The 20,150-nt window shown below is 40.8% G+C and overlaps 1 protein-coding gene across 1 annotated transcript; it reads right to left on the bottom strand.

Annotated features, from left to right (window-relative positions):
• Positions 1-9,108: 9,108 nt before the first annotated feature.
• ARPC3 (actin related protein 2/3 complex subunit 3) lies at positions 9,109-18,802 on the bottom strand. The gene is made up of 7 exons (XM_032431552.1): positions 18,672-18,802; positions 15,762-15,861; positions 13,375-13,451; positions 11,738-11,806; positions 10,484-10,610; positions 9,856-9,950; positions 9,109-9,410 (listed from the first exon to the last, which is right to left on the bottom strand). The coding sequence occupies exons 1-7, from the start codon at positions 18,675-18,677 to the stop codon at positions 9,348-9,350; spliced, it is 537 nt and encodes a 178-aa protein (XP_032287443.1). The 5' UTR covers positions 18,678-18,802; the 3' UTR covers positions 9,109-9,347.
• Positions 18,803-20,150: the final 1,348 nt, after the last annotated feature.

Raw genomic sequence — 20,150 nt, 5'->3', positions numbered from 1 at the left:
CATGCTGGTGTGGGAGGTTGATGGTGTGGGAGGCTGTGCCTGTGGAGGACGGAAGGTATATGAGAACTCTCTGTATATCACACTCAATTTTGCTCTGAAGCTAAAACTGCTCTAAAAAAATAAAGTTTACCCAAAAAAGAAGAAAGAAGTGGAGAGGATGTAAAAATTGACCTGCTGTGGGTATCAGACATGCTAGATACACCGCTGTATCTAACACACTTAGAATAATGGCTAGGACACAGTAAACACCATACAAAGGCCTGCTTTTATACTGTTTTCTACATTTGAAATATTTCGTAATTAAAACCACATCTGGGGCGCCTGGGTGGCTCAGTCGGTTAAGCGTCTGCCTTCGGCTCAGTCATGATACTAGGGTCCTTTGACCGAGTCCCACATCAGGCTCCCTGCTCCGCGGGAAGCCTGCTTCTCCATCTGCCTGCCACTCCCCCTGCTTGTGCTCTCGCTCTGTCAAATAAATAAAATCTTTTAAAACAAAACCAAACATAACTGGCTTCAGCACACAGTTACCCTGGGGCATCCTGCCATTAAGTGGTGAGAGAGAAGAGGAAAAACCAGCAAAAGAGACTGAGAAGGAACAGCCGATGAGGTGGAAAGGAAAGTAAGACAGTGGTGTTCTGGAATCCAAATGAAGAATATGGTTCCAAGAAGGTGGGAATAATCAGTTGTGTGTATACATCAAGTGCTAGTGAGAGGTTAAGTAAGATGTTGAGAAATGACCATCGGGTTAACAGCATGGAGGTCACTGATGTCCTTGAGAGCATTTTCAGGGAGTGGTCAAGAGGGGATGGGAGGAGATAAAGGTGAGAGTACAGATAGAGCTTTCCTTTGCTGCAGAGCAATGGTTCTCAAATGGGGAGGATTTTGCCTCTAGGGTACAATTTGGTAATGTCTGCAGACCTTTTTTTTTTTGAGGGGGGGTGCAACTGGCATCTGGGGGTAGAAACCAGGAATGTTGCTAAACATCCTGAAATGCACAGGACAGACGCCCACAATAAAGTGGAGCAGAAATTTAAATATTGAGTCTAAAATGTCGAAGTCGAGGTTGAGAAACCGTTGTTGTAAAGGGAAGGAGGAAATATGTGGTAGCAGATGAGAAAAGTAGAATAAAGAGAGGATTTTAAGAAAGGAGAACTAACTTGTTAATATATTGATAGGAATGAAGCAGAACGTATCACTGGCTAAACAGCAGGAGAAAAGTTGATAATTTCTGTAAAGAAAGAGTGCTAAAACACACCTGTGCAGTTGACAAACTCACAGAAAGAGTGCACAAAGCAAAATATTTATAGAGAAAAAGAAAGAGGTAAAAGAGAATCTTCTTTGGAAATTTTTTTACAATCCTTTTTTTTTTTAAGAGTATATTTATTTGACAGAGAGCGAGCAAGCACAAGCAGGGGGAGCAGCAGAGGGAGAGGGAGAAGCAGGCTCCCCAGCGAAGTGGCAGCCAGATGCCGGGCTCGATCCCAGGACCCCTGGGATCACGACCCGATCACGATGCTTAACAACTGAGCCACCCAGGCACATCTACAATCCTTTTTAAAATCAACCCAAAGTAAGATAGATTCATGGTCAAGTTCCATTAACCTAATAAAAGTCAGATCATACTGGGGCACCTGGGTGGTGCAGTTGATTGAGCGTCCAACTCTTGGCTTCGGCTTGATGATCTTGGGGTTGTGGGATCGGCCCACATCAAGCTCCACACTCAGCGAGGAGTCTGCTTGGGATCCTCTCTCCCTCTCCCTCTTTGCTCCCCCCAACTTGAGTGCATGCTCTCTCTCTCTCAACTAACTAAATAAATCTTTTTATTTTATTTATTTATTTTTTTAAAGATTTTATTTATTTATTTGACAGAGAGAGAGACAGCGAGAGAGGGAACACAAGCAGGGGGAGCGGGAGAGGGAGAAGCAGTCTTCCCACCGAGCAGGGACCCGATGCAGTGCTCGATCCCAGGACCCCCAGATCATGACCTGAGCTGGAGGCAGTCGCTTAACCAACTGAGCCACCCAGGCGCCCCTAAATAAATCTTTTTTAAAAAGAGTTAGATCATACTGATTTTAATATTATTTAAAGAACATGTATAACGTTAAACTCACTTAGGACACTCAAGAGATACCCAAGGGGACCAGGCCCCCTCCTTCTTATGGAATCATCTTCTAAAATGATAATTTTGGAACTGAAGGGGACTTTAGAAGTCATCTCACTTTTAATCTCCATTTTATTGGTGAGGAAACTGAGGCTCTGGGATGCTAGTTGATGTGAACAGTTACACAGCTGGCCCTGAACTTTTAGGTAAGCCGCTTAGATGCTGAATGATGTGGATACCATAGATACTGTGGAGTGTTGAAACAGATACATTAGAGGGACAATTTATAAATGTAAATGTTCTGCTTCACTTAAGTTCATTTCTAAAATGTTCAGCAGCCTCCTAAGAATGAAAATCTTTCCCAGCTGCATTACACATTTTTCTTACATCTGTCTTTTGTACAAGGGGAAAAACACAACACTTGCAAATTGTTCTGAGGGAAACATTACTTAACATCCCTTAAGTGTCTCCTGGCAGTGACAGCCTTCCTTTCAAGTGGAAAAGTAACTTCAGGTCAAAGAATTTGGAGGGAATACATAGGGCCATCTTTCAAATGATTTTCCCCCTTTTCAGTAAAAGTGGCTGGCAAGGGAATATTCTGGGGTTCTAAGGTGTCCATTTTATTTATGAAATGGTCAGATAAGTAAGGCTAGAACAACTAACTCATTCAAACACAAATGCAAAATCAGGAGAGCTTGCCTTAGTCAGTGTTCATCTGCCATAAAATAAAGTTTTCTGTCGATTTTAATACTAGTAACAACCTCCTCCAAGAAATTCCTCTCTCTGACTCCCATGCTTTATTGATCAACCTTTCATTCTGACTAACCTTAGACTGATTCTCTGCTGATTCCTTCCATCTTCCTGATTCATAACTGCTGATTTGTCTCAGATATCAGATTCTGGAATTTCCCAATTCCACTAGAAGTCTTTATTTCTATTCCTGATCTTTCACATATATTTGTACTTGCTCCTAGATTTCACCCAAGCCATCAGCTGCCCTCTCAAACTCAGTGTGCTTGGAATTAAACTCATCTCCCACTTCCCTTCCAAAGGACTCCAAGCCCAAATCCTCAGGACAATCCCAGTTTATGTCCCCTGTCCCAAAAGAATTAACCATAGCATGCTCTTTTACACGTAAGAGTTTGGATGACAAATTATGTTGTCACTCAACCTATTTCCATGAAAGGCACTGCTATTTTTCAAGTCAACTAGATTCAAAACCTCAACCTAACCTTTAGCTGCTAAATCCAATGTAGTAGAATCCTCTTTTAGAATGTCCTTCAAATCTCCCCTTATTCTTGCATTCCCAGTAACACCCACTAAAACCTTACATCGGGATCATTAATAAAGCTTCTTACTCCCTGGTTTCTCTCTCTCCCATCTTCCTAACCTCTAATCCATCTAGTATAATGTAATTAACTCAATCTTATAAAAATCCTGATTTTATCCTCTCACCTCTCTGCTTAAAAATTTAAATGTAATAATTCAGTGAATATATACAGTATTTATTATGTGAGAAGCAGTCAGTCTTGGCCCTCAGAAAGCTTCATTCATTCAATATATATTTGAGTGCCTACTGTATGCACCTCACCTCTGTAGGCATGGAAGCACAGTGATGATAGGCATGGCCCATGACCATGTAAAAAAGCTTCAATAGCAATATAAGACAGCCAGTTAATGGCTTAGAGAGAAGTCTTAAGGGGACATGTGATGAAATGGCAAATGAGTGATTTTTTTTAAAGTACCCTAAGAAACAGGAACTTGAACAGATACCTACACACTGATGTTCATTACAGCATTATTCAAAATGGTGAAAAGGTAGAGACAGCCCACCAACAGATGAATGGATAAACAAAATGTGGTCCATCCATACAATGGATTATTATACATAAAAAGCCATAAAGAGATTGAGTTCTGATACATGTTGCAATATAGATGAACCTCCAAATCATCACACTAAGTAAAAGAACCCAGTCACAAAAGGACAGAAATTGTATGATTCCCCTTATATGAAATATCTAGAATAAGCAAATTCAGAGACAGAAAGTAGGTAAGAGGTTACCAGGGGTTGAGAGGAAGGGGAACGGGGAGTTAGTGTTTAATGGGTACAGAGTTTTGGAAATAGCCATGATGGTTGCACATTATTAGTGTAATTAATGCCACCAAATTACTCTTAAAATGGCTAAAATGGGAGATTTTATGTTATATATAAAAATTAATGTAATATGCTAAAAACCATTGAATTGTATGTTTCAAGTGGGTGAATTATATAAAATTTAAATTATATGTCAATAAAACTATTTTTAAAAAAGCACTTGAGGAGCACCTGGGTGGTGCTGTCAGTTAAGCGTCCAACTCTTTTGGTTTCCACTCTGGTTGTGATCTTGGGGTAGTGAGATTGGGCCCTGCTCCAGGCATGGGGCTCTGCACTCATTGCAGCGTTGGCTTGGGACCCTCTCTCCTTCTCCCTTTGTCCTCCCCCCACCTCCTGCACTCGTGCTCTCTCTCTCTCTCAAATTAAACAAACGAACAAATAAATAAATCTTTTTTTAAAAAAAAGCACTTGAGAGGGGCTGAGAGTTGAAAAATAAATCAACCTTCTCCCTCAAAAATAAATAAATAAATAAATGCACCTGAGAGTCAAGTGCAGAAACTGTGGAATGGTTTGGAAAAGAAACAAGAGTAGGAAAAGTGATGGTTGCTCAGGCAAATGTTTGTCATGATGGTAGATAAAAGCAAAATGGTGCCCTGGCATGGAGAATCTGTCCTGTTGTCTTGCTAACAGAATAAAATTTAAAGGTCTAAGCTTGACTTTGGCTCTCAAAAATGTGAAACATACCTCCTGCTAAGACAGCTGCTTCTCTACCGTTTTCTTCGCCCTAAGGTTTCCTTCACAGCAGGCTTGGTCATGCCATGTAGCTGGCTCAGGATACCCTTTTCTCATCACCCTTCTCTCACCTGCCCAATCTGGCTCCCTTGTTCTGAAGTCAGTTAAATGCCATCTACATGAAATCTCCAACTGACCTTAGCAATAACAGCCCGTCCTTTCTCTGAGCTTCTATAGCCCTAGGCAGTCACGCCAGTCTCTGTGTTTCTTGGTTCTATCTTGTTATACACATTTCTCATCAGATGGTTAAGGTCTTGGAGAGCAGAGTTCATATTTACATTTCTCGTATGTACTTCCGGTAGCTGGCACAGCAGAACAAATACAGCAATTCCCCAGTCTTGTTGCCAGAATGCATTACTTAAAAGTTGCAGACTAGCAGAACAACCACCTTATAATGGCCAAGAGGGACAGCCCTGGGTTCAAAAAGACTCAGGTTTAATTGCCAATTTTGCCAACTTCCAGGTGTGTGAGTTTGGTCAAGTTATTTCATTTCTGTGCACTTCAGCTTCTTCTCCTGGAAAAGGGGACAGTACTTGTATCTGCCACAACAGTTCTTGCAAGGGTTAAACAGGATTTTAAAATGTAAAGTGTTTAGCACACTGCCAGATTACCTATAAATTGGAGCGACAGTGTAAAAAGCAAAGAGGAAAATCATGACTGATGATTTATCTTAAAATCAACACAGAACAGATGTAGCCCTAAAATTATACTCTCTTAATGGAATGCTCTTCCAAATTTCTATAAACAAAATGAATGGAGAAACAAACCAAATGGCTTTTGGTATAATGGTATCACATCCCTTTCTGGACATAGATCTGAACTCACTAAGGTCTTCAGGACTGATAATTTTGGAGAAAAGAAAAATGCAAAATAAAATAATTCTCATAAGTCTTGTTCAAGTATTTTCATGTAATCTTTCTACACATCTGATAGTAATTAATGGCATATTAAAATGATAAATGTAAACAGGATACTTAAGAAAAGACAAGGTGACTGTCGTCCTTAGCCTATTTTTGGCTGTTAATTTTTTCTAATATTTCATTTTTTATCAATCTTTTTTTTAAAAAAAGTAGTCATTTAAGGTAACACATACATGACTTAATTATAGTATGTATGACTTGGAAGGGACAAGCCTTTTTGCTTCTGCCCCAAGATAATCACTGTTAACAGTTTGGTGTATGTGCTCCCATAATTTTTCCTGGAGTACATACAATTAAATCAATAAAGATGGAATCACACATTGGGGCGCCTGGGTGGCTCAGTCGTTAAGCAGCTGCCTTCGGCTCAGGTCATGATCCCAGAGTCCTGGGATCGAGTCCCACATCAGGCTCCCTGCTCAGCGGGAAGCCTGCTTCTCCCTCTCCCACTCCCCCTGCTTGTGTTCCTGCTCTCGCTGTCTCTGTCTCTGTCAAATAAATAAATAAAATCTTTAAAAAAAAAAAAAAAGATGGAATCACACTATAATACTGTCCTCTTTTTTTTTTTTGACTCAATGAAGTATACTAAGATATCTTCCCATGACAGAAGATAGAATCTTTTATTATTTTTAATGGCTGCATATTTCATTTTATGGAGGTACCACAATTTATCCAATTCTCTATGAAAAGATGACTCCAGGTGTGTGTGTGTGTTTCAGCATTCAACAATGCTTGAAGTTGAGTTGCTGTATCACAAAGAATGAACATTTAAAACTCTGATACAATTTTAAAAAGAAAAAAATTATTACAAAATTGCCTTCCCTAAAGAGCCATGCATACTTTGTAACAATCTTCTTTTAATGATGGCATTACATTTTGATGAAAGCTGTATTTTAAAACTCACTATGCTAGGGGCGCCTTGGTGGCTCAGTCAGTTAAGCAGCTGCCTTCAGCCCAGGTTGTGATTCTGGGGTCCTGGGATCGATCGAGTCCCACGTCGGGCTCCCTGTTGAGCGGGGAGCCTGCTTCTCCCTCTCCCTCTACCTGCTGCTCCCCCTGCTTGTACTCTAATAAAAAATAAAAAATCTTTAAAAAAAAAAAACTCACTATGCTACCCTTCATGTATAATTTATTCTGGATTCTTTGGAGACTGTTCTCTCGGGTGCATTAAAAAAAACAAAACAAAACAAACCTCCTATGTAAGAGCTAAAACCCAAATGTAAGAGCTAAAAGTAGAAAACACTTAGGAAATTAATACTTAGGTGTCGATTGATGCTTTGGATACATTATGGTTCTTTAGATGTAACACCAAAAGCACAAATGACCAAAGAAAAAATAGACAAATGATAATTCACCAAAATTAAAAACCTCTGTGCTGGGGCACCTGGGTGGCTCAGTCAGGTGGGCATTTGCCTTTGGCTCCGATCATAATCTTGGGTTCCTGGGATTGGCCCCACATCAGGTTCCCTGCTCAGTGTGGAGTCTGCTTCTTCTTTTCCCTCTCTCTGTCCCTCCCCTCCACCTGTGCTCTCTCAAATAAATAAATAAAATCTTTTAAAAACAAAACAAAACATTGGGGCGCCTGGGTGGCTCAGTTGGATAAGTGTCTGCCTTTGGCCCAGGTCATGATCCCAGGGTCCTGGGATCAAGTCCCACATCGGGCTCCCTGCTCAGCGAAGAGTCTGCCTGTTCCTCTCCCTCTGCCCTGCTCGCGCTCTCTCTCAAATAAAAAAAATCTTTTTTTTTTTTTTTTTAATTTTTTTATTTATTCATTTGCGAGAGAGACGGAGAGAGAACAAGCAGAGGGAGAGGCAGAGGGAGAGGGAGAAGCAGGCTTCTTGCTGAGCAAGGAGCCCGATGCGGGACTCGATCCCAGGACCCTGGGATCATGACCTGAGCCGAAGGCAGACGCTTAACCATCTGAGCCACCCAGGCGCCCTCAAATAAAAAAAATCTTTAAAACAAAACAGAACAAAACAAAAACCTCTGTGCTTCAAAGGACGTAAGTGAAAAAACCCTATAGAAATGGGGGAAATTTTCTGCAAATCATATATCTGATAAGGGCCTAGTATTCAGAATACATATAAAGAACTCTTACAACTCGACAAAAGATAAATAATTCAAGTTAAAAAATGGGCAAAGAATATAGGTATAGAACCAAGAGAAATGGAAACCTATGTCCACACAAAAATTCGTATAGGAATGTCCTGCAACATTGTTCGTAACAGCCCAAACTTGGAAACCATCCAGATGTCCATAAACTGATGGATAAACAAAATGGGATATAAATATATATTATATATATATATATATAAAACTACATACAATATATATAATATTCCATTGTATGTCCAGTGTGTATACTGGAATATTATTCAGCCATAAAAAGGAATGAAGTATTGACACAGGCTGAAACATAGATGAATCTTGAAGACATTATGCTAAGTAAAAGAAGCCAGATATGAAAGGACAAATGTTGTTGGATTCCACTTATATGAGGTGCCGTAATAGGCAAATTTAGAGGTTGAAAGTAGAGTAGAGATTACCAGGAGCTGGGGGTTACAGTCACCAGTAGTTTAATGGTTAGTGTTTCTGTTTGGGGTACTGAGAAAGTTTTGGAAATGCATAGTGGTGATGGTTGCACAGCATTGTGAATGTAATTAATACCAGTGAACTACACTTAAAAATGGTTAAAATGGTAATGTTATGTATGTTTTACCACAATAAAGAAAAAAGGAAAGGAATGGAGAACTATTAGTTCTCCACTATTAGTAACATGGATGAACCTTGAAAACATTATTCTAAGTGAAAGAAACCAGAACAAAAAGGCCACATGTTATATGATCCCATTATGTGAAATGTCCAGAAGAGGCAGATCCATAGAGACAGAAAGTAGATCAGTGGTTGCTGGGGGCTGAGGGGTGGGTAGTCAGGGGGAGAGGAAAAGAATGGGGGGTGGTGACTACCATTGAATTGTATGTATGTATGTATTTAAGTAGGCTCCACACCCCCAGCATGGAGCCCAGTGCGGGGCTTGAACTCATGACCCTGAGATCAAGACCCGAATTGAGATCAAGAGTCAGATGCTTAGCCAACTGAGCCACCCAGGCACCCCTGAATTGTATACTTTAAAAGGGTGAATATTATCTCAAAAAAATTTTAAGTGAATGTCAAAGATAAGCAATAAGGTTTTTTGACATGGAATGTTAGAAATTTCTTTATTCTTACTTATTTTTATTAAGCACCAGCTTAATACTGCAGAAAATTTCAAATCACCCATTCCTCCCTCCCTCACCCAAATTCTTGATAAAGAGCTCTTCAAGTGAAGACATGCTCTCTTCTCTCTTCTGTATAAAACTTTATCAAATAAAGGCAAATAACTGTGTACATCTTGCTGTAAAATGCTGTCCACGGCCGTGGAAAGCGTCTGCTCAGGCTCCTTTCACTGTCCAGGTCCTGAAAGACTCTTGTTCATGAACTGCCTCTTCACAAAGCAAGTCCACCACTAGCAAGAGGGGATAGAACAGAAGGAACAGTGGTGGTCAAATCACAAGGTAAGGTCAGAATAGGAATTTATGTAATAACAAAATTTAATCTTGGTCTGTCATCCCTTCTGTTGTAAACTTCTTGACAACACGTTAAAAAATGTTTTTTTGACTCACAAGTCAAAATAATGACGACAAAAAAAATGTAATACATTCAAGATATCTCACACAAAAAATCTGCCCTATGGGTTTACAATGCCCTAGCATAAGAACAAACAACCAAAAACGTTTATTATATGCAATTCATTATGTAGTGTGACTCAGTGAATCCCTACCGTGTAGTTAAGCAACACTGCAATGCAGAAACTCAAAGTATTCTCACCATAGAAAACCGTAGTTTGTTTAATAGTAGCTACAAGATAAAAGGTTATTTATCAACTAAATAGGTAAAGAAGAGGGTCTTACCTTGCTAGGTTTATCATTCTGAGGGTCAAAAACTTTCTCACAAAGTCTCAGTCCAGTCTCTTGTCTCAGCTGCTGTAAGTAGGCCCTCATCACCTCTAAAATAAGGAACAGGCAGAACAATAAAAAAAATCCTGAGAATGCATCCCTCATGTGCTGGTCGCTGGTCTGCACAATGACGTTGGCAATACACTTCTACACATTCAAACAGGATTAAGAAACAGAAATGACAGTCCCAATGGTTTTATAACTATTTTGGTTCAAAAGAGTCTCTATGTGTTATACTTGTTACCAAGAATCTTTTTTTTTTAAGATTTTATTAGAGAGAGAGAGAGCACAAGCAAGGGGAGAGGCAGGCAGAGGGAGAAGCAGACTCGCCACTGAGCAGGGAGCCTGATGTGGGACTCGATCCCCAGACTCTGGGATCATGACCTGAGCTGAAGGCTCAACCTACTGAGCCACCCAGGTGTCCCGCCAAGAATGTTTTGAGAGAGTGACTGGTAAGATATTATCCGTGCTATGATTCCACTCTCGACGTGTACACCAATCAAGACAAGGAAAGAACGGGGGTAAAAAGTCAAATGGAGGAGATCTTGTGCCATAGAGAGGAAGGAAGAAACCCTGTTCTTACCATCTTCCTGTTTGTTTGCAGGTTTGGCATAAATTGCATTAAGTGGAAAACCAGGCTCTCCAGGAATGGGAAAATTAGTGATTCCCAGCGTATACATTTCTTTTTCACCTTGGCTTTTGGAATTGCACTAAAAAAAAATTATACACACACATACATACTTTACAGAGAAAAGGATAACAACATCCAATTTGTAATTGTTTTAGTCTAAGTAGATATGCCTGGGATTACTAATGTATTTGGGTGCCCCTGTGCAATCTAGGGAAGTCTGTGGACTCCTCAGAATAATGTTTTATTCATTTATTTATTGTTTTACTTATTTAAAAGATTTTATTCATTTATTTGTCAGAGAGAGAGCGCGCATGAACAGGGGGAGCGGCAGAGGGAGAAGCAGGCTCCCCACCGAGCAAGGAGCCCGATATGGGACTCGATCCCAGGACCCTGGGATCATGACCTGAGCCAAAGGCAGATGCTTAACTGACGGAGCCACCTACGCGTCCCCAGAATAATGTTTTAAATGGATTAAATAAAATACACAAAATTATAAAAGAAATCAATTATAGTCAAACACAATAATTACAGTATTAAAAAGCCAAATTTATGACACACACATGCATGTGCTTCTTTATTAACGCAATGGGCCTAATAACTAAAATTTGAAGTAGTAATGAGTGAAAATAAAATTTCAAAATAACTTCAACTCTAAATGTAAAATGAAAATGCTGTCGGGGCGGGGAGCCTGCTTCTCCCTCTCCCACTTCCCCTGCTTGTGCTCTCTCTGTCAAATAAATAAATAAAATCTTAAAAAAAAAAAAAGGAAAATGCTGTGATTTTTCCTGAAGAAAAAGTTACAGGTATGGCTAATGCTACTGTGGGTTGTTGCCTACATTAATAATTAAAGTAAATGCTAAATCTCAGTTACAAGTTAGTGAAAAGAAAGATGTAATCTTTTTCCCACTCAAGCTCATGAACCGTTGAATTATATCCTTGGCTCAGAGGTTCTTAACCTGGGGCTGAGGAAGATTTCTGTCTTGGGAAAATACATGCAAAGCCTTAAAACACCAGCCCCTTATCTTCTCATTAGTCAACTAAACTACTGTTTAGAATCCACATTCATTTTCCTCTTAGGTACATGCTCTAAGTGGGAGGAAGTATTATCTACTTGTCCTTAAAGTCTCAACGAGTCCAGATAGCTAGGAGGGTGAACATGTGTCAGTACTGTGTTTTTCTGATAGACAATCATCCAAGTTTAATTACCTTCTGGAGTTTCTTTAGACACTCAGAAATGTAGAGAGTTATATATATCAAGGTTCTATCAGCTTCGTTCTGCAGGGGCCGGGGTGAAGGGGGGAGGAGGGGTGAGGGAGGAACAAAAGTTAAAAACAGTCCTGATTAAAACATAACCATCACGTGTAATAAATGAATTCAAGCTTTGTCTTTTGAGTATCAGCTGAAAACTGTGCAAGTGTAGTTCCTACAGCATCAACAGTTCCCATTCGCCAAATGCAGTCTTCCCAAGCCACCTTTCTGTCCACTCCGGGGGAGGGAGTGGCCATCCAGAGCTGGGGGGCGGCCCTGCCTCTGGGTCCCAGGATGCTGTGCCAACAGCCCCTCCCTCCGTGCAGGAAGGAGAGTTTAACAGAGCTGCTTGGAAAGCCTGAGGTGTACCATATGGTCGGCTAACTTTTAAAACCTCCTCACTTCAGGATCTCTGCCGAGAACAAAAGCATTCTTGACTCTAAAGGAGGAAACAGCTATTTCACGTGTTTCTTGTTCCTGAAGAGCTCCAAGAGCCCAACTCTTGATCTAACCAAAAGGAAAATGTGAAGACTGGATGTTGAGCAGAAGTGGCATGTACTTCAGGTCAGATTTTACACAGAATTACAGTTAAAAAAAAAAACAAACTACACCTGCCCCTATTTTTAAGGGCATAGGACATTCAGGAGAGAATGAAATGTGGCAGAATTACATTTATTTACACCTACTACAAACATCACACTTAGACCGAGCATTAAATACAAAAAACACCATGAATGTCATAGGATGTTTAGACTACAACTTGTAAACCAAGAGCCTGCAAAAAAGATTTCACACTCTTTTGATTCCAAAAGGTCAAAGTTTGTCAAGGAGAGGCTGAAGTTCCATATTCTAGAATATTATCAAGAAAAGTTGTTGACATTCCTGTAACTTGCTCATAGGATGAACTCAGAAAAGTTCTTTTTTTTCCTATTTCTCCCTCTCCTTTTCTGCCACCCTCCTTCTAAACTTCCTTTTGACCTCATTCCTCACAAGAACTAAGAGCAGAAAGGAAGAAAAGGTAGCTGAGGGAAGGGTCGGGATCACTGAACTTTATTTCTCCATCTCAGGTCCAGGACATAAAAATATATAAAAATAACATAGCTACAATGTAGAATTTTTTTAAGTTTTGGACTGGCACATAGTAGGTGCTTTATTAATGTTGAATGAATAAAAGCGTCTAGATCATGGGTTGGCAAACTTCCTCTAGAAAAGACCAGATATTAAATATTTTAGGTTTTGTGGGCCAAACAGTCTTTGTCACAACTATTCAACCCAGCTGCTGCGGCATGAAAGCAGCCATAGACAATATATTACAAAATGAATGTGGCTGTGTTCCAATAAAACTTTATTTAGAAAAAGAGGCAGTGGGCCAGATTTGGCCCTCAGGCTATAGTTTGCTGAGCCATGGTATAGACTTTGGAGGAAAAATGAGAAACTAATACTGATACAGAGTCTAATACTAAGTACTATTCTGGGTTTTTAAGGTCATGCAAACTCATTCAATTTTATTTACTCCTCAGAACAACCCTGACTGCCAGGTAGATTATTATCCCCATCAGAATACTAAATTAAATATTAAAAGCTCTGTACTTTACCTTAATCTCATAGTTTTTGAAGAAGACATTGGCCTTAAAGTAATAGATGGCTTCATCCACAATATCTGTATCTTTTGCTAAACAGGACACAAGAGGAGAAAGGCAGAGAACATTAGCTAAATGTAAAAATAACACTTAACAAAGCTATAGAGAAAAAAAAACAGCTCAATGGTCAAAAGTCTTGGAGTTGAGTGAAATAAAATGAGGCCATTGAAACATAAGGTCTTCAGAAACAATTTCTAGAAAAATAAGCACATGGTTTATTCTAATAGCTCTACTGTTTTTATAAAAAGTCTACTCATTAGAAACAAATTAATCAGTACAGAAAAATATTTTATTGTCACCCTAAATCTCACTACCTAGAAATAACTACTATTAACATTTGGTGAACATCATTCCAGACATCTCTCAATGCACTTATAAAAATAGACTGAGACAGACTAACTTTGATAAAATCCTGTTTAAAAATAAAAAGTGTTCAATGTAATTTTATATGAATTAACATACTGCAGTTTCAGGGGGAAAAAAAATCTCAATTGTCATTTAGGAACACACTGGGTTCACACATACGTCTTTCTTTTTATGAAAACTGTGACTTAAAATATACTTGTACAAGCTGTTCTAGGTGGCTGGAGACTGAGAAAAGCCAGAAATACTGTTGTGACAAAGATAGATCTCATTATACAATTTCTTGGGCAGTTTTTGTTTTCCTTTTCTTATTTCAAAAAGGTCAAAATCCCAGGGTCTTGATATCCGGCAGGCGGCTGCAGCAATGCAGAGACAGTTTTGTTTTTGTTTTTCAGAGAGTTATTTATATTTCTAGTCCATAACCGCTATCCCTCTCACGCCGCAGAAATGCAAAGTAATCCTGGAGGTTTAGTACTCTGATTTAGCCGTCTTTAACCCTGCTCATTCCCCTGCTAAAGAATTTCAACAGAATTCTAACTCTAGACTCCTGTTCTTGCAATTTTCTTATCTGCAGAAAGGACACTTCCTCAGAGGATTCAGTGTTTACAAAACCAGTTAGTTCTAAACCTAACAATGTGGGGGTAGGGGGTGGGCTACAAGATTTGGAACCTAGAAGGGTGTTTGGCACACAAAGGTGTTAAAAAGGTGTCTGATGAATGTAAATAAATGAACTTGATTAATGCTAACAGTTATTTAGCTCCAGCATAGGCTTGTACTCCTTCATGATTCCAGTTCATTCTAATCCTGCCCTCTGGGGAAGAGAAACAGGTCATTCCCTGTCTACAGAAACCATGAAGATCTGGTTTCTTGGGGTCCTGTTCTCCCTCAAGGGCCCATGAATTGTTGCAGAGGTGGTAATTAGATAAACTCCATCCTTGGTCAATTGCATCTTCTGATATGCTACATGGTATTCTGTAAAGATCTGAAAGGGTTCTCAAGGAATCTGGGACAATATTATTTTTTAATCTTTCTTTGCACTGTATTTCTTTTAGATTATTTTTCTTCTTTTTGGTCTTTTTTTTTTTTTTTTTCCATCTGTTCCTTTTCCTTCATCTTGGAATCAAGTAAAAACTGTGGTGATTCACCAAATTTATTTAGTTTACTGAACTTTCAACTGATGCTGAAAACAAAATTAAAAAGAGGTCACGTCAAATAGTCTGGCAGAGGAATGAAGATGGGGTCAGTACAAGATTGGTAATGAAAACCACGGTCTTAAAAACCTTGAATGGAACTCAGTGCAGATGCTTTCTGGGTGCAGGGAAATCATGTCTAATATAATACAAATTATACTGTTGGCAGAACATCTCAGAATGTGTCAGAAGAGTCTAAAAGGAATGGGGCTTTCTAAACAGTAAGAAATGGTTCGAAAAAAGAGAAAGTGAGTACCAAAAAAGAAAGCAAAGATATAAAATTGAGAAAAGCAAGAGAAAGAATGTGTAATGTTATACAGGACACTTAAGATTTAAGATCGAGGTACTGCTGAAAATGAAGATCCTGAAGAATGAATAAGGGAAGTAGATATAGATGGGGGAAGGGGTTAAAATGTTTTGGGTTTTTTTTCTCCAGCCTTATGACAGAAAAAGGATGGGGACATGGTATTCTATAGAAGGAGCAGCATTAGATCACTTTGTAAGAACCAAGAGTGATGACAGAACAGTGTCGAGAATTAAGCACATTTCCTCTTCCCTCTCAAAAAAATATCCAAGAGAACTCAGCAGCAATAATACACTTTCTCACTCAATACAACATACATGATCTTGAAAGGTCTAGAGGGGCAATATCTATCAAGCAAACAGAAAATACAAGAGCAGTGTGAGATAGAGGACTGAGCTAAGAATTTGCCTGATTTGATAATGTCAGAGAGTTGCTAGATGTTTCCTACTAAAATCTGAAAATAATGGAAAGAAGTTTCCACTTACTCTCTCTAGGGGCAGGTCCTTTGAACTGACTTCTGATAGGCAACAGCGCCATGTTTCCAATGAGTTTGGCGTCAGGGTCCATGAGAGAAGAGTGGTAAGCCTATAGTGTCAAGCCAGGTAAGAACACGGAGACAAAGAGAGCAAACGTCAGCGGGGCAGACAAGTAACATTTGTACAAAGGAAAAAAAGAGGAACCCACCCAAGACTCACTAGGAGAGGAGGAAAAAGGGATGGTAGCAGCGACTTGCTGGAGCTGGCTTTTACTGGCTCATGAAAACTGAATGTTAAATTTTGAGCAATTTTTAAATTTTTATTTATTTTATTATTTTATTTTATATTTTTTAAAGATTTATTTACTTGAGAGAGAGCGAGAGTGAGAGAGCTCAAGCGGGGGAGAGGGGAGCAGCAAAGGGAGAGGGAGAAGCAGGCTCCTCACCAAGTAGAGAGCCCAATGTGGGGCTTGATCCCAGGACCCCTAGATCATGACCAGAGCTGAAGGCAGACGCCTAACTGACTGAGCCACCCAGGCGCCCCTTGAGCAATTTTTAAAATATTTTTATTTATTTAAGTAATCTCTACACCCCACATGGGGCTCGAATTCACAATCCTGAGATCAAGAGTTACATGAAGACTGAGCCAGCCAGGCGCCCCTAAATTCTGAGGAATTTTGACAAATTTTGAGGCAAGCTGTTGTTAAACACAGCCGTTACTAAAAATTAAATTATATAAATTTGCAATTAATTATATTAAAAACAAAGGTAATACTCAAAATTCATTACTTCCTATTTTAAAAAATTATTTTACTATTGTCTATGATCCTAAGGTTATTTATAACTTTTATATCTTTGTGGCGGAAATACTATGCAATGGTGTGCTACTGTGCATCTTCCAATTCCATGTTCAGTGACATTACATTGGTAACTGATGGGAGTATTTACACTATAGAAATAGGCAGACACTATAATAAATCAGGCGTACACCGCCCCCCACCCAGCCCCCCTAGCTATAGTTAAACCAGAACTCAAGCACTGGCTTTTTAGTTCTGCCACTTCCTGGCTATGTTTGACCAAGACATCACTTTTCTTCTCTTAGCCTGTTTCCAAATTTATAAAATGAAGAGTTATCTACTGCCCTCATTGGGTAGGTGTGAATTAAAGGAGCAGGGGAAATCACATTTATGAGAGCAATTTGTATGCTGATTCCTAGTCCTGCTTTTTACAAGATGTCTGGCTTTTAGTAACACAAGAAGCATACCTGTGCTTCATTCATATATTCACATATTCATTCATCCACCAAACGATTATCAAGCACCTTCTATGTGCAAGGCATGGTGATAAATGGTATGCAAGACCAGTAAGATCTCTGCCCTTGAAGAACCTTCAAGCTAATGGAAGAGGCAGGTATTAAATAAGAAATCACGGCAAAGTCCAGGAATGAGCACAGGACTTTATAAAGTCCTAGCTTAAAATCTGGCTTTACCACTAGTACCGAAACCTTGGGTAAGTTACTATACTTCTCTGAGCCTCAATTTCCTCCTCTGCAAAATGGGAACAATGAGTATCTACTTCACAGGGTCACTGCGAGGATTAAATGGGATAATTTACATGCAGTGTGTAGCTCAGCGCCTGTCTGGCACCTATCAGGCATCGAATGGTACCAACGGGATTCATTAAGTAAGTATCTCTAACTATGGCTTGCTCCTTTTTGTCACAGGTATGCTTCATCTAAAGCAGCCTCCACTCTCCCCTTCACCAGCTGTCTTGTTACCCATCTATTTCCTTCATCACATTTGTCACTATCTAAAACTATCTTAGGGGTGCCTGGGTGGCTCAGTCGGTTAAGCCACAGACTCTTGATTTAGGCTCAGGTCAGGATCTCAGGTGGTGGGATAGAGCCCCCCTGGGGGCTCCGGACACTGCGCTCAGCGGTGGAGTCTGCTTGTCCCTCTCCCTCTGCTCCCCCGCCCCCAGCGTGCTCCCACTCTCTCTCTCTCTCAAAAACAAAAAACAAAAAACAAAAACTTTAAAACTATCTTTTTTCTTTATTTCCATTTACATGTTTGTCTGTCTCCCCATGAGAAGGTAAACTCCTTGAGCGTAGGCATTTGTTGGCCTTATTCACTGCTGTGACAGTACTTGGCATGCAGCAGGTGCTCAGTAATATTTTTTGTGTGAGTAATCACGTTATTGAAGCTCCTTTTCCTCATCTGCAAAATGGAGACCATGATGGCGATAAATTCACCCCACCAGACTGGCTGTCAGAAATGAAGGACAACCAGACTACAGTCAATTTTACTCCTACTCTGATGCACGCGAAAACAGAAACATTTGGAAACCAGGAGCGGGCCCTGCGTCTGCTCCGGCGGCCCCTACACCCAGCAGCTAAGGGTGGCCACCACTGCCGGGGCGACAGAAGAGGAGTCCGGGAAGTGGAGTATGACAGTGACAAGCAGCGGGAGGGACCCGCCCCCTGGGGTTGAGGAGGAAGTGGGCCTGCGGCGGGGACAAAAAGGAGAAGCCGGACCCCAGACTTGAGAAATTAAAAATAAAAAGCACAGCCCTTGGCTTCTCAGCTCTAGTGAATCTTCGGGGATCCTGCTGGAGTAGGGGAGTACAGAAAGAGCGAGAGAAGGGGTCAGCACTGGAACGAAGGGGGCGAGAGGGGACGAGGCAGCCTCCTCTGCACGCTCAGGGTCTCTGGCCCACTCTGCCGCGGCCCCGTCCCCCCTGGCCGACACCCCCGGGCCGACCCAATCCTACAGCGACCGGCCCCCTTTCCTCGCTTCTCCCCTTCTCAGGCCCCGCTTCTTCTCTGCCCTCCTCCGCCCGCTTCTCTCAGCTCACGCACGATTTCTCGCTGCTCCCCCCCAGCTCTCGCCATCTCCCCACACCGCGAATTGGGCCCCAGTACCGGCATCTTGGCGGCGCTGGTGTTTCAAGATAGACGAGGAGGTTGGGGTTCAAGCGCGGCGCTTCCGGTCCGGGGGCCCGGGCGGGGTAGGCGGAAGTTAGGCGGAAGGGGAGGGTGAGGGGAGGACGCGGCACTTCCGGTCCTGCTGTCCCGCCGCAGGCAGCTGCGGCTGCGCACAGTCGAAGGGACGCCAGAGGGCGCCCGAGCACTACGCAGGGGCTGAGTGCTGCGCATGCGTAAAGTGTGGGCGAAAATGGGGCTAGATTTTTGGGTTACAGAATCCTTGGTTTTTCCTCAGAATTCATTTTTTCAGTGAATCATTCTCTGGATCACGCTATTTTAAATTCAGTCCCACTCCACTCCCCTGCGTCATCCTTATTTCCCTCTTTTTTCCTTAGTTATGATTCTTTTATTATTTAGCTTACTTTTGGTATTTGTTTCCCCATCCATGTGAACGTCAAGAAGGCTGGGATTTTGTCCGTTTGGTACGATATTGCATCCCCTGCGCCTGTAATGGTGATATACATGGTAAACATCAATAAATATTTGATGAGTGAATGAACCCAACTGGTTCGTTCTGGATCTTACAATGGGTAAAGGGGAGCTCTCTGAGAAGGGATTTATGTATTACTCTGTACTTCAGTTTTTTTGCGTGTAAAAACTGAGAAAGTGGACTCTGGGTTTGAATCCCAGCTCCAATATTTACTAGCAGTGTAATTCTGGGCAAGTTAATTAACCTCTCTGTGCCTGTTTCCTGAAAATGGAGAGAATAGTACTTACCTCATTGTTTCATGAGGATGAAATTAACTACATGTAAAATGCTTAAAACTCACATGCCTGGAACACCCTAAAAGTTCAGGAGTTTTTTACCTATTACTAGAAAGCACTTCATGTGTTAGTTCGCAAACTGGCCCTCCTACACAGAGGCTAAGGACAGACTGAAGAATCCAGATGTACAGGTAGTGGTTTTAATAAGCGAGGGAACTTACTTGTGAGGCTTATTTTTAAAGGGTTTTGTGTCCCTTTAGTGCCTGCAGTTCTTGGTCACGCTACTTTGAAGAATGAAGAGGTAGACCAGACGAAGAGTGGTGGGCAGCAAAGTTTATTGAGCAAGAGAACAAAGCTCTCTGAGAGGGAGAGAGACAGAAGTGGGTTGCTCTCGGAGTTTCTAAGTTTAGGTGTTTTTATGAGCTCTTTTGCGTCTGTATACCTATTAGGTTAATGTCCACGTGCTGATGGTCTTTTTTTTTTTTTTTTTTTCTGACATCTGGGGGTTTATGTCTTACTTGCCCCTTGCCTGTGATATTGACAAATGCTTTTGTGGTTAATTGTTTTGTTTTAGGACATTTTGCAGAAGTCATTTCTGCAAAGGCTGCAAAGCAGAATGTCAGTGCGGTCCTAAGCTGCAAACAGGATGTCAGTGCTGTTTTATTTTAGCTGTCCTGACTCCATATTTTCTTGTTGGGAACCCTGGCCCTG

This window comes from Phoca vitulina, unplaced genomic scaffold (genome assembly GCF_004348235.1).
Source record: "Phoca vitulina isolate PV1807 unplaced genomic scaffold, GSC_HSeal_1.0 scaffold46, whole genome shotgun sequence".
NCBI classification, from domain to species: domain Eukaryota; kingdom Metazoa; phylum Chordata; class Mammalia; order Carnivora; family Phocidae; genus Phoca; species Phoca vitulina.
The sequence above is the reverse complement of the archived record's forward strand: the minus strand, read 5'-3'. Positions and strand labels throughout refer to the sequence as shown.

Coding starts and splice junctions, on each gene's coding strand:
- ARPC3 (XM_032431552.1), bottom strand. Junction 13,452..15,761: donor AGGACCTGCCCCTAGAGAGA/GTAAGTGGAAAC, acceptor TGTCCTGTTTAG/CAAAAGATACAGATATTGTG. Junction 10,611..11,737: donor GTCTAAAGAAACTCCAGAAG/GTAATTAAACTT, acceptor ATTTTTTTTTAG/TGCAATTCCAAAAGCCAAGG.